The sequence below is a fragment of the Cetorhinus maximus genome, chromosome 9 (assembly GCF_964194155.1).
Source record: "Cetorhinus maximus chromosome 9, sCetMax3.hap1.1, whole genome shotgun sequence".
In the NCBI taxonomy this organism is placed as follows: Eukaryota; Metazoa; Chordata; class Chondrichthyes; order Lamniformes; family Cetorhinidae; genus Cetorhinus; species Cetorhinus maximus.
The window spans coordinates 46,975,182-46,990,825 of NC_135887.1; the positions used below are offsets into that span (position 1 = coordinate 46,975,182).

At 38.1% G+C, this 15,644-nt stretch overlaps 1 protein-coding gene across 1 annotated transcript in view; it reads right to left on the reverse strand.

Annotated features, from left to right (window-relative positions):
• rabgef1 (RAB guanine nucleotide exchange factor (GEF) 1) overlaps positions 1–15,644 on the reverse strand; it is a 36,348-nt gene that overhangs the window by 15,085 nt on the left and 5,619 nt on the right. Inside the window, exons 3-5 of the mRNA XM_078548663.1 lie at positions 9,697–9,863; positions 5,308–5,395; positions 2,070–2,202 (exon numbers count right to left, since the gene is read on the reverse strand). Of these exons, the coding sequence (XP_078404789.1) occupies positions 2,070–2,202; positions 5,308–5,395; positions 9,697–9,863 (388 nt within the window). The remainder of the gene's footprint in view (positions 1–2,069; positions 2,203–5,307; positions 5,396–9,696; positions 9,864–15,644) is intronic.

Genomic DNA, 15,644 nt, shown 5'->3' on the forward strand with positions numbered 1-15,644 from the left:
TGGTACATTCCTGCCCCATCCCCCACAATGCCTCAAATTTAACAAGTTTCCATTGTAATGTTTAAATCCCTTCATGACTTCCCCACTCCTTAACTGTAACCTCAAGCATTTTACTCTCCTGAACTATAGCATCTGGTGAATTTACTTCATCCTATCATAGGTGACCAAGATATCAGCCAATTATGTCCTACCCACTTTCTACCCACTTCTTTGAACAAGTTTTGGGTCACTCTTTCTCATAGCTTCTTCACTGGTTCATCATTTTTAAAATTGTTTCCTAGTTAAGTGCCTTAGAATTGTCTAAGACACCATATAAATGCATCGTCTTCTTGCTTTAAATGCTTTATGCATTAACATTGTAAGCTGAATATCGAATACCACTATGAAAAATGTTACAACTTACTGTCCGTGAATAAGTTGCAGGATTCCAAGTTTAATGTTGGAATAGCTCCCTGTCACATTCCTACCTTCAGGCGAACTTCCCACAAGCAGTCGAGGAAGAAAGTAGTCAGCCCACTTCAACAAAGGGGCAGCCAATTGCGCTACTTGAGGTGCCAATTAGGGGCCATTTTCCATGCAGACTAAATCTTCCCAATCCTAGATTGCTCCCCCGCCCCTTCCCCATAGTACTGCAAATTTTCTCTCTTCAGCTATTTGGCCAATTTCCTTTGGAAAGCCACAATTGAATGCATCTCCACCATGCTCTCCGGCAGTGCATTCCAGATCCTAACCACTTGCTGTGTAAAAAGCTTTTCCTCATGTCTGTCGGCTCTTTTGCCATTCACTTGGCAAAAGTGTTGCCCTCCTGCTCTGACTTTTCCACCAATGGGAATAATTTCTCTCTACCTACTCTATCTAGACCCCTGATGGTTTTGAGCATTCCAGGAAGTTTTCTCTTAACCCCATGTTCTCCAATCTATGTATAGGAACATAGGACTTAGGAGCAGGAGTAGGCCATTCAGCCCTGAGCCTGCTTTGCCATTTAAGAAGATCATGGCTCATCGGGTTGTGGTCTCAACTCCACTGTCGTCCGCCCCCATAGCCCTCGACTCCCTCATGTATCAAAAATCTGTCTAACTCTGCCTTGAATAAATTCAATGACGCCGCCTCTACTGCTTTCTGGGGAAGAGAATTCCACATACTAATGACCCTCAGAAAAAAATTCTCCTCATCCCCATCTTAAACGTTAGACCTCTCATTCTTAAACCAAGTCCCCTAGTTCTAGTCTCTCCCACAAGTGGAAACGTCCTCCCAGCATCTACCCTATCAAGTCCCCTCAGAGTCTTTTTAATTTTTAATTAAAAACCCTCAGTTTTAATAAGATCACCTCTCATTCTTCCAAACTTCAATGGGTATAGGCCCATTGCTCAACCCTTTCTTGACAAGGTAAGTCCCTCATCCCAGGAGTGAACCTTCTCAGAACTGCTTCTAACACAATTATATATTTTTTCAAATAAGGGGAGCAAAATTGTGCACAGTATTCCATATGTGGCCTCACCAAGGCCCTGTACAGTTGCAGTAAAATTTCATTAAACTTTATGCATATAACTGAAGTCCCTCATCGCTGGAACCATTCTCCTAGATCTTTTTTGCATCCTTTCTAAAGTCTTCACCTTCTTTCTAAAGGAATCTGACTTATGCAGAGACACTGGAAATATCTGGGCTTTTCAGCTTGAAATGTAAGCATCCACAGCTGATTTTACAGAGGTATACAAGATCATAAAGGTTAATCTGGAATTTTAAAATATACTGTGTGGTTAAGATATAAGGGCACATATTCAAAATATAAAAAGATAATTTTAGGCCTGATAGCTGGAAGTGCTTCTTCAGATAGAGAAAGGGAGAGTAATCAGAGCAAAGTGGTGATAGCAAAAACCCGAGCTTCATTTAAGAAATAATAAAATGGAGCAATGGAGGGAAAATAAGGTAATTCTGGATGGATGAATTAGTGTGGGAAAATGGTCTTCCTCATGAACAGGTTTTGAATTGGTTTAACATTAAAGTACCTTGGAAAAATCTTTTACCTGATGCCTAACCTCACCAAATTCATCAAAAGTAAATATCTTCACCTGATTCTTTTCTGAATTGCAAGATCTTTTTTCTCATCATCAGTTGTCTCTGGACAAAACACATTTTTGTACAGTCGCGTCATGATGTAGTTTTCAATCTGGTCCATTACCTTCTCTATCCTTTCAGAGGAACCTGAAACAACAATTACATAAATAAAAACTTGCCAACAGGGTAAGAATGATTTTATTAGCAGAAAATACAGCTGCACAGCTTAAATGGAGGCCACTGGTAGTATTATAAAGCTGCATTTTAAAAATGTAAATATTTTGCAAATTAACAATAAAACACTTGTGATTTTGTTGCAACTGCCAACAAAGTAACTGAACAATTAATTAATATAGAATACAAAAGTAAAGAAGAATGCTAAACCTCCATTAAAACACTGGTTCAGCCACAACTGGAGTATTGTGCCAAATTCAGGGAACTGCACATTAGAAAGGATATGAAGGATTTAGAGAGGGTGCAGATGAAATTTATGAGAATAGCTCCAGGAATGATGGACTTTTTGGGAGGACTGGAGAAGCCAGCGGTGTTCTCCTTCGAGAAGAGAAGGCTGAGAGGAGATTTGATCATGATGTTCAAAATCATGAGGGGTCTAGACAGGGTAAGTGAAGAGAAACTGCTTAGGATTAGTAACCCGGGAGACATTTTTTAAAAGTTAATTGGTGAAAGAACCAGCGGTAACATTTTTTGTTACAAATACACAATGAGCTTTTGTGATCTGGAATGCGTTCCGAAAGGACAGTGCCAGCAAATTCAATATTCAAGCAACAATCAAAATCAAAAGAAAATTGTATAAATGCTTTAAAGAAAAAAAAAATTACAGGACTTTGGGGAAAAACAGGGGAGCAGGATGATTTGGGTAGCTCTACCAAAGAGCTGGCACAGGCATGATGGACCAAATGGTTTCCTTCTCTGTGCCATTCTATGGTTTTATCTATGCTCACTTCATAAGTGAATGACTGGACAAATTTTGTACAATTATTTAAAAAATGAATGATGCAAAGGCCCTGTGCACGAACAAGGATAACCTCAGCAATTGCAACAACTATCGAGGCATCTCCCTGCCAAACATCTTGGCTGAACGCACTTATCCCAAATCCCAGTGTAGTTTCAGAACTGGAAGATCCACAATCAACATGATCTTCTCAGTCTGGCAGCTGCAAGAAAAGTGCCAATAAACTAAGGGGCCACTACATATTACCTTAATCAACCTCACCAAGGCATTCAATCAAATGAGCAGAGGTGATGTATTAAGCTGAAGAAAACTGGCTGCCCGCTGAATCTCCTCCGTCCATGACAATTTGAGGGGTCAGGTCAGCTATGATGGGGCAATATCAGAATCCTTTGCGATCTGCAGTGGGGTCAAACACAGTTGCATACTGGTGTAGACAGTCTTTGGCATATTCTTCTCTTTGCTGCTGTCATATGCCTTCAGTTCATCTACAAAGAGTGTCTCCTTACAGATCAGAACTGTCAGAAAGGTGTTCAGCCTTGCCCACCTGAGATCCAAGACAAAAGTACACCAAGTTCTCAGAGTTGCTCTATGCTGATGATGCCACACCAGTATTCCAAACCAAGGAACACTTTCAGTGGCAAATGGACAGGTATGCATGCCTGTAAAGAGTTTGGTTTGACTGTCAGGAAGACAGTTGCCATGGTTCAGGATGATGTCATACTCCGATCAACGAGTAGTGATAAGGTGATGCTAGAGACCAGTGATAGCTTCACGTATTTAGAAGCCGCAAACACCAGCAATCTGTCACTTGATGCTAAAATCAACATGCGCATTGCGATGGCTGAAGCTGTTATGTCCAAGTTCAGTAAAAGTGTGGAACAACAGCAACCTGACGGAAAATGTCAAACTCTTGAGTCCACCAAGCCCATGTCCTCAGTGCACTCCTCTACAGCAGTAAGACCTGGACAACATATGCTAGGCAGGAGAAAAGGCTGAACAGTTTCCACCTTTGCTACTTCCACAACTCTTGGCGGGACAAGGTCATCAACATAGGAGGTCCTGGAGGGTACTAACTCACAATATACACTCATTACTAAACCATGACTGCAATGGCTCAACCATGATAATTGGATGTAAGACGGCCGTATACCCAAAGGCCATCAGGATGGTGAACTGACCGCTGGCTCATGAACTGCTGGACGTGCATAACTCCGTTACAAGGGAACCTGCAAGTGAGGTATGAAGACGTGAAGTCGGGACATTGACAGAACCAACTGGGAGACAGTCACCAACTACCAGGACCTCTAGCAGCTGACTGTTTGGAGGACATTGGAAGAGGAAAGGAGAAACTGAAATTTCTCTTGGGTAAGAATTAGGGCCCAGAGAAAGCAGAGGACAGCAAATCCTGTGTTTTCTCATCCTACTGCCTTCATCTGCAGCAAATGCAGCAGAGACTTCCATGGTAAAGTGGGATCCTGAGCCATACCAGGTGATGTTGAACAGAATTGACCACGAAGGCACAAAACATCATCTTGAGATGGAAGGCTGCCAGAATCAGAATAAAAAGAAATTCTCAGGACGCGTAGATTCCAAGTAACTTATTCATAGAAACCAATTAAGTAGAAAGTAAATGTATTTAAAAATTGCAATTTACAGAAAGAGATTTGTTCTGGTTTTTGGAATAAATAATAGAAAAATCACATTAGTAACTCCCCAAAGCACACACAGAATAGCTGTCAGGGCAGTCAGACTGAGTGCATTTGAATCATAGAATGGTATTCAGCACAGGAGAACAATTTGCTCACTGTGTCAGTGCTAGCTCTCTGCAAGAGCAACAACTCACCTTGTTCCACTCCCTTACTAGTAGCCCTGCAAAGTTTCTCTTCAGATAATTATCCATTCCTTTTCAGAAACCCACAATTGAATCTGCTCCCATCATACTCTCAGGTAGTGCGTTGCAGATCCTAACCACTCGCTACATAAAAAAATTTTCATGTCGCCACTGTTTCTCTTGCCAATCATTTTACATCAGTGTCCTCCGCTTCTCGATCCTTCGGCCAACATGAACTGTTTCTCCCTATCTATTCTAATGAGGGTAGCGTGACAGGCAAGGTATACTCAGCATACAACCAGTTAGAGCAGAAGTGAAATGAAAAGGAAATGAATTATTATGGCAACAAGAGTAGATATCATTAAAAGAATGGAATACCAAAGCCTATGGTCAATTTCATGTCATGGGCTTTACTTTTTAAAAAAAAATGTTGTCCAGTGCAACGTACCTTTAAAACTGGAGTGTGTCTGCAATCGATCAACCATGTTTTGATAGAAGTCCTGGACACACTCAGACTGCTCCTCAATGTTCAATTCCTAAGAATGAAGAAGTTGGAATATAACAACCTTAGTTAGATTCTCCGCTTGCAGTGAATACTTATTTCTGATATAATCTTTGCAAAACTATAACCACAGATTTACAATTGCAAATGGAACAGCGTGTATTTCTATCAGATCTTAAATGTAAAAATACATCCTAAAATACTTCACTGTGGCAATAATAGGCAAAATGTCAAGAGAATTTGGGAAGATGAGGAAAAGCAGAGAGATAGGTTCTGAAGAGCATTTTACAGGAGGGGTGTTCCCAAAATTATGGGGTAACAAGAGTGTGCCAGGAAGTGGGGAGTCAAAATGGTTAGGAGGTGACAATACATGGATGAAAGTTTCTTCGACAGTTGGAGTGAGATCAGGACAGTGGCACTCATTGACAGCATATCACTGGCAATAAGGTCAATAGCGTAATTCCACCATTGAGACTTAGAAGCTTGACAGGATTCAGCAAACTTTAAACTTGAGTATTGCTGATAAAGGACATTTTGTCAAAGCTTTTCATCTTGCACTCATTAGGACAATCGCAAGAATACCAACGTCAAGGGAAGCAACAACTTTATACTGTATGAGAAAAGACTGCTGAATGTTTGGGAATTGGACTATGATTCGTAGAGGCATTGCCATGGAGAATGCACATGTTAATGGTGACTGACAGTTAACTACCAAGCATTGTTTGAATTTTAAACCACGCAGCCTGAATCTGACTGGTCAAGTCATTGCCCTGAGGAATGAACCAGTGAATGGCTATCACATATTTTGTTTAACTGAAACAGGTGCAATGTGTGCACAAGGTCTTTCTGTCTGCAAAGAACAGGGCCTTGTGTATTAACATATGTAGCTTCCAGTACACACAAAATGTGCCACACTGCAAGCCTGACAATCTTAAATTTTTGAGATACCTTGCCCTTCCAGGATAATCTGAGGTAGACTGGGCACTTTTCAGACCAAAAGTGACAGCCTTAGGCCTGTTCATGAGTTTGCATGATATACAGCACGAAATGATCAGGGCAGCCATCATCCTACAGGATGGCTCTGATGTACCCTATTTCAGCACCAAGTTTGCATGGTAAGAAAATGGCTTTGGCTCTATTGGCCAATAAAGCCAAGCTTGTTGCGCATGGAACTGTAAGAATCCCGACGCATGTATTGACTGGTGAAGGTAGGCTTGCAGTAGAACGTGGTAGAGAACCCTGTGGCAGATTTCTCAACTAGTATGTCAAGGAAAGGGAGTTCATTTGATTGCTCCATTTCAAAAATGGAATTTGAGCAAGGAATTTCCTTGCATGTCTTAATGGGCTCTGTCCTGCACTCAAATTTGAGCAACAGGTAAAGCTAGCTGTTTCACACTGCTACTATTATTGGTATTCGCTGCTAACAGGACGCTGTCAAGCCAAAATAATGTCTGCCTATCACACAAATGAGTAATGTGGCATATGAATTTCAATGCCAGTGTGATTCTAGGTATGTAGGCCATACGTTCTAAAGACTGGTGGATTGTATCAAACACCATGTCCCAGCTATTGTTCACAACAGGCAAGTTACAGACCGTACTCAACCAGCCTGTGCTTGCAAAACTCAAAACAGTGATCAACATTAGATGTGATTCTGCGATTGGGCAACATTTGCTAAATAATCCTCAGCGTGCTAAAGACATTACACTGACAACCAATTTAAGATTATCAGTCGGGCTTGCAGTGTGGCACATTTGCGTGTACTGGAACCTACATATATTAATACACAGGGCCTTGTTCTTTGCAGACAGAAAGAACACGTATACACATTGCACTTAGTTCAAAATAACAGAACAAAATAAGTGATAGCCACTCGCTGGTTCATTCCTCAGGGCGATACTTTGACCAGAGTCAAGCTGCCTGGTTTAAAATTCAAACAATACTTGGCAGTTAACTGGTAGTCACCATTAACTGGTGCACTCTCCATGGCAACGCCTCTATCAGTGTCCACTTGCCAACCAATCAGCACTCTCTTCTCATACAGTATAAAGTTGTTGCTTCACTTGACATTGGTATTCTTGTGCTTGTCCTGATGAATGCAAGATGAAAAGCTTCGACAAAATGTCTTTTTTCAACAATACTCAGATTCTGTACTACCAAACAACTATTTGTAAACTTTAAATTGTAGATTTGTAACGCAAGTACTAATGTGCCATTTCTTAATATTGGATGGCTTTTCTGGACCAGCTAACTTGTTAAGACATGGGTGCTTGATCTAACTACTATCTTGGACAAAAAAAAACAAATTTCTGGTCACCTTACTCTATGAAGGATATCAAGACCATGGAGACAGTGTAAAAGAGATTTATTAAAACAATACCAAGGGTGATAGGCTTTAGTCTTGAAAAGACCCCACTGGCTAGAGAAACAAGAGCTCTTTTCACTACAGCAAAGAGATTTAATTATAGAGGAGATTGACAAAGTAAACTAGTCAGCAATTTATAACTAGTGGGCATAAATTTGTCAAAAAACAAAGGGAAATATTGGGAAAAATTGATTTTATGCAGTGCGCACTTAGGACATGGTATGCCCCACTAGAGAGTGATGGAAGCAGAATCTACAAGCTTTAAAAAAGGGAGCAGGTAAATATTTAAGAAAAAAAAAAAGGATGTAGGGAAGGACAGACTTTTGAAATTGAATAGACAGCTTTCAGGGAGCATGCTAAGACCCGATGAACCAAATGAACTCCATCAGTGCTGTAAAATTCTATGGCCATTGTTGGGATTCACCAGCAAACACAGTTTCAATGTAGGCACACATTTTGTTGTTGCTCTCTCCATATTTATTATTTGACAAGATTTCAAATCTTCCTGCAGTAGTTTGACACCATATATTCTAAATTAATTTATATTGATTGAATTAGTAGTCAGTTTTAGGCAGCAGCCTTTGCTCAGAGATTCAAGTTCCACTCCATAGATGTGAGAGCACAATCAAGGTTGACAATGTTGTGTAGCACTGAAGGAGTGCTGCAACATCATCTTTTGGCTGATACATTCAACCCAGGCCCCGTCTGCCCCCTTTGGTGAATGCAAAATGTCCCATGGACCTATACAAAGAGCAGCACAAGAATTCTCCTATGTCCTGGCCAATATTTATTCCTCAAACACCTTCACTAAAATTTTTTATCTGGTCACATATATCAGTGGTGTTTGATGGACCAGGTTGTGCACAAAGTGGCTGCTACATTTCCTTATAATACAACAGTGGCTAACACTGCAAAAATGCTTGACTGGTTGTAAAGTGTTTTGAGACATCCTGAAAGGCACTGCATAAGTGCAAGTCCTTTCCTTTTCTTTCAACACTATTCTTTCTTAACATTTAGCTTTCTAACCATGTCTAAGAATTGTAAACATCCATTAAAAATCACCAAGAATAAAGTATTAGAAAGAGTATTAACAATGGAGCTTTTATAGATCTGTTACAAAATCACTGGAGGCAGCAATTCTACCAAGACTAAATTAACCTCAGTGTTTTCTTAAAACTATAGTTTTATGTATTTATAGTCAATTTTGACTGCACCTGTATGCAACTTTAATAAGAGCATGATTAAAATTGTGCACATAATACTGTACTCCACACTTTAGGAAGGATACTTAAGCTTTAGATAGGGAATAATGAAGATTCTATATGATGTAGCTTGGTATGAGGAAATTCAAATATCAATAAAATCTGGGTCTTTGTTCATCATAACAATAGATAAAAGAGCAATATGAATGAAGGACTTAAATATGAAAGGACGGGACAGGGTAGACAAAAGCACATTGTTTTCAGTAGTGACGGGGTCAAGAACAATGGGTTGTGAAAATACAATTAAATGTACAATTTAGAACAGAAAGCAACACAAACCCATTTTCACAGGGAGTTATGAGGCTGTGGAATTCACTTAAAGGTTAGTGGTCAAGGCAGAAAGCATGTTTACATTCAAGATTAAACGGACAAAAGGAAAATGTTTGAAGGGATATGGGAGCAGAGTGGGTAAATACAGTTTGGACTATTGTGGGGAGGACATATGCCAACAGGCTGATTAAGTCAAAACACCTACTTTATATGACAACTATAAAAGTTAGAAAGTTTGCTTTGTAAAACCTTAAAGACAAACCTTACTGGCGCTATTACAGTTTGAAATCTGAGCATTTAAAAATGTCAATAATTAGTATTTCAGTTAGCTCAAGATTAGATAATGTACAATTCTATCTGGAGCGATTAGATATTAATATTCATCTATATTTCCAACTACAAAGGACGTAGCTGAAACAAACTTCTTGCAAATTTTACCTTGTGTTGCATAGACTCAATGAATCCTCTGCATTGTTTTAGTATATCTTGACCAGGCTTGCGAAAGGTCTTGAGGAAATCAGTAAAATCCTTAGATGCTCGTTCTGTTTCTAGGCTGGCCTGCCTACTTATGGATGGACTTGAGGCTTTGACTTCTTGGCTGTCTGCTATTGTTGATAAAATTGTATGAGAAACCCAGTGTTCAAATATCATTGGTTTGTTGCACATTTAGTTTGTCTGAAGGCACGATGTAATCAATTTGCAACATACTGCATTTTTAGTCTAAAATATACTACATTATCTGCAATGTTACTTCAGGGATCTAGCGCTGAGGAACAGATTTATACAATAGATGGGTTTTATCTCAACTTAACACTTTGCAACTTTGTTTCTAGATACTGTACACATTCTAATTGCTGTAAAAAGGTAAGTATGTGCAACAAGAGCAAAACCAAAACAATGGCCATCACAAGTGACGGAGTAGCTCTGCTCATCAGAAGTGAAAGCAATCTCTGCCTCCAACAATTACTGCTGGGGCACTAAATAATAAAACTCTAGAAGTCATACCATCTTCTTTCTTGCTTCTGTGCTAGAAGAAAAATCACAGCAAACATCTCGTAGAGTGCTTTACATGCAGCACAGTATTTAAAGTAGAAGTCAATGTAATTTCTAGTACTGAATATTTGGAGTTTTTTTTGAAAAGTGCAATATTTGTCAAAACAGCAATAGGCTAGCAGTATTAGCAGACTCACATGTTAATAGGTCATTCCCTCAAATATTTTTAACTGACTTATCAACAAGTTCAAAATAAACAGATTAATGCTGACATTTAATAGCAGACATAGTGGCGGATGAACACCGCTTCCTAACACCTGCAAATTCTACCTTCATTTTGCAGCTGAAAAATATAATGCAATACTGATAAAATTATTTGAAAATAATTTGAAAATTATAAAAAAAATTTAAAGCATATATTTGTACATAATAAGCATATTCATAAAACATTCCATGATAAATATTTAACATGTTTAATTCAACAAGTCAAAGTTGAGCTTTTAGCACAAAACTGTGCCAAGCATGAAATAGGAGAAATAAATCCCCACTAAATGGCCTCTAGATTATAAAGAAATTACTACAACAATGGAAATTATTACTAAAAACTGGAGACAGGGAGCTCAAAACTGTTATTAGTTTTAATATCAGGTTAAAGAAATTAGCCATTGAGTTAGCTCCCAGGAAGTAAACCAAATTACAACATTTTCTTTTTAAAAGCAGATTTCAAATTGGACCAGAGTTTAAAAGTCTTATTTGAGGTGTATCACAAGTGTAAAACAGAAAAGTTTTTGTTGTTTTTCAGACTGTATGAAATGTGGGAAAGATAAGAAACTAAGGTCTCCTTTTAAAACCACACTTTATTAATGTGGTTTATCTCAATATTCAGAAAAACCTGAGTTACAGCAATTAAATTTAGTTTTGCAGTGGTGGGGATCTTTTTTTTATAACTCCATTAGTTTAATAGGTATTTAAAAAAAGATTCATAGTTCCTAAAGAAAAATAATTGAGACACATGCAAGTACAAGTCCAAAATTTCATTTTCCTTTCATTGAAGTTGAGCAGTTATGCACAAATTAGTCTTTACAAACTTGAAAACAAGGTGTAAAAAATGTAGGTTATTTAGTATTACCAAAATAATTAATGCATTTATGTAATTAAAAGATGATCACAAACTTGTGACGTGCCAAAGAGTTGGAAACATCAGCCATGCAGTTATATTACAATTTTTGCATAGATAAGCACTTCATGAATATATTAAATGTTCATTATTTGTTTTAAGAATGATGATATTGGCTGGATAATTTGATAATGCACTTGTCTTGCCAGTATCATTTTCTCTCTGAAAATGACATCCCACCCTAATTAAAATGCTGTCCTTTCACACTTCCACTCGAAGCTGAACTTGTCCTGGGAGGTATTATAATTGCGCTAATTGATGAAAGACTTTAACCTCGTCATAGAATGTAGATATACACCTTGAATCAACAAAGTTAGTGTTTAGTTTTTTCTGAATGCAACATATGCAAGTTCCATAACAATTTTGAGCCCGATGATAAATTGGTTAGTACCCACCTTGCAATTTTCCAGCAAATACTGTAGTGAAATGAGGGGCAAAAGACACCAAATGAACACAAAGCACAACAAAAAGCAGGTAATTGAGGCACACATTCCCCATGTACATGCATATGTAAAACAAGTGAGAAATGGAAGCAATTTTAGTTATAATTCAAAAAAAGTGTCACTTTCACTTTACACCAAGATGAAGGCAGTTTTGCAAAAATGCAGCGTTTAAAGATCTGGATCAGTAGTAGCAATTTGCCAATATTGCAATCTCTGTAATAAACTGGTGTTTTTAGGTCTCAGAATGAAGTTTCATCTTATTTGTCACTTAAATGTACTATTGCCCCAATTCAATTGGGCTTCATCACTACTTGCATCACTGATATTCCCCCATACTAAGCATCTTCTGGCCTCTCTGAGGGTCAGTTAGTATTGTTCCATGCTCGCTAAGAACTGGATTCATTCTACCCAGCTCATTTCACAGATAATCCCTACAGCCAGTCAGAGGAGACATATACTGAAACAGTCTCGGCTGGATTAAAATCCCTGAGGCAAAGGTCAATCTTTAACCAACTGTGCCAGGCAATTATTGGCACTCATAAGCATTAGATTTTACTGAAAAATTATTGGCAAAATGTATATTAGGTTGTTATATAACCTTGCTGCCATATTTATACAAGAATTTCTCCTGAAAGGTTAGTAAATAAGTTCTTCCACCTAGAGGGTTTGTAGAATTGCACCCCAGGCTCTCCATATATATAATGAGCATAAGACAACACAAGTTAGTGAAGTTATGATCCGAGTTAAATAATTCTCAATATGTTTTACTTTACAAGTTCATCTCATTGGAGTAGTGGATAAAAGTACTGTCCTGGTGTTAAGAAAAATAAGTATTGGTAGAAATATATCTGTGATCAACTTTAGGTGTTGGGTGCACTCTAAGAACCTCTTGTCTGCTGAATAGAAAGTTCTAAAATTAAATATTTAATAATTTAGACATCAGACTTGCAGAAAAAGTGACTGGATACTTATATTTATCTATACTAAAAAGTATTGAGTATTGTATACCAGGGTGCTTGTAATGAATCACTGTGCTTATAATGTTGCAGGATGTGTCATGGTAAGCATGGACCTAATGCACAAACAGTGCACCATTTTTTAAATTCCTTATCATTTAAAACAAATTTCCACCACATACCCCCAAATCCTGATTTTGATGGGATACAGTGCAACAAGTGTCTAATTGCTTTGCAACAGACCTTGGGGTGCATAATATTGATGCAGTTCCCAAAGGTGAAAATGTTCCATTCCCAGCACTAGCATGCCCCACCTTGATATCACAGAATCACACAGTGCAGAAAAGGCCCCACAGCCCATCGAGTCTGCACCGACACGTGTGAAACACCTGACCTACCTACCCAATCCCATTTACCAGCGCTTGGCCCATAGCCTTGAATGTTACGACGTGCCAAGTGCTCATCTAGGTACTGTTTAAAGGATGTGAGGCAACCCGCCTCCACCACCCTCCCAGGCAGTGCATTCCAGACTATCACCACTCTCTGGGTAAAAAAGTTTTCCTCACATCCCCACTAAACCTCCTGCCCCTCACCTTGAACTTATGTCCCCTTGTGACTGACCCTTCAACTTAGGGGAACAGCCGCTCCCTATCCACCCTGTCCATGCCCCTCAATATTGTACACCTCGATCAGGTCACCTCAATATCTTTCCTTCTTTCCTTTTTCCATTAGCATTGCCATGACAGTTGAGTTAGATAAAATTATATAGTTTGCTGTAATGAATAAATGGAACAGCATAACTCAACTTTTTCAAGTACATATTGTCTATTAACACCCCATAGAGTTTAGCTTTCCTAAATGTGAAACAGCACTATAAGCAAACAGAACCCCTTCTATGATTTCCAGAAGCTTGTGTGCTCATCCATGTGAGCCTTCAAACCTCACCCAACTATACTGATTAGTAGCATGTGTTCAAGTTCATAGTTAGTAACAATAAGAACTCTAACTGTGATTCTTGTACTTGCTTCCACTCAGTACTTGTCCCTAGCCCTAATTGCCTAAATGTACACTGCCGCTTCCTGCTATCGTTTAGCCAATTTCTCTGTCAATTCACAGCTCTTATTCGGAATCAACTTGAAGGTCTTGTCTCCCCCTTTTAACAAAAAACATTACTAGTTAAAAGGGAATTTTAATCTTCCAGCTTTACAAAGAAAAATCAGTCACAGCTCATTCACCTCCACAACACTTGTGAACCATTTATTTCCCCATTTCCCATCTACTCTGCATTAAATATCAGCAATAAATCACTGTTGGTACTGACATTTCAGTTTATATAACTGGTGTAGCAGTGGGCAAGGGGAGGATGATTAAAACTGGCTTGGTCAAGTGAAAACTTAATTAATCCCTACAAAAAGATTCCACAGTGCCTCAATGAACTAGAAAAGTATTTTGTAGATTTTAAATGCAGTTAAGCTGCTATTTATTTTATCTGTGCTTTTTGCCAATCAACAATCTAAAATTTAATTAAAATCATTAGATGGCTCAAGCCAATTTTGTATTTATTGATGAGTTGAAAAAGGTTTCAGAGATGTTTTTGCTTCAATTACTTTGTTTTCTATTTTTAGGAGCAATATGTCAATTCGAGAGAGAATATTTACAGTACAAACATGATTTTTTTTTACAGGTTGGATTGTACATTTTTCTAAATTCAGAATATTCTTTAATGAACTTGATCACACTACATTATAATGCAATAATTTTGGTCATCTTGGTATCATTATTCAGAAAGAACTCCTCTGAATAAGCTATCTATTCTATGAGCAATTAAGTGAAATTTAGGGTGGAGGAAGATAAAACATATACACATTTTATATAAAAATCTATGTTTGGAAATAAAAACAGGGATTAAATTTTTAGCAGCCATAGTTGTTAAAATGTAAAGAGCAGATGGACAAAATAACTGTCACCTGAAGTAATTGATATGGGGTAATTATAAAGCCAAATACTTTACTCTGATTTTGTGCTTTGCTTAGTAAGGCAACATATACCCATGGAGCAAAGTATAAAGGGAAAAAAAATTCTAGAAAAAAAATCAATTTATTCCAATTCAAAAATTCAATATGATACTTCACGTTTCTGATTCACTACGCTGAAACAGGCTTATCAAACGAAGATCTGGCAGTTTCATTAATGTCTTCAGCAAATGAAGATACTGTGCCAACCTAGTCAGTAGGCAGATCTGGCACTATTACGGGCATAACAGACTATTAGAGCACAAATGTCCTATCAAGTGGCAGATTTCAAAACGCAACAAGCTCCTGATTATGGAGAGAAGGCACAGCACCAAAGGAAGGGGGACCAGCTGTACTCTCAAGCATCTCACAGCACTGGTTAGAAAAATCAGCAAATGATGTTTTCTGTAGAAGAACAAAAAATTGTGGAGGGCAGGGTGTGGAGTGCGAAAACACCACTACATTGCTTAATATTCAAACAGATATCAGATTCTAGATTTGGATGCCAAAATGAAATAATTGTTAAAATGTAGAAGATATTTTAACTTTTATGCAATAGTGTTAGAAATAAAAATCAAACCAGACTTCTGAAAAGTTGAAATTAATTTTCACATACTAGAATTTGAATCAATTACATCTCTCCTCACAAAAAAATGGAAAATTAATTATAAATTAAAAAGTTATTTGAATAAAAATGCCAAATTAGTTGTTCAACAACTATGGACAGTAAAAGTAACCCCAGTTACCCAAGTGTAGGTAACTCACGATACTAGTCAGCACAGGCAGACATCTTAGTGGCTGTGCT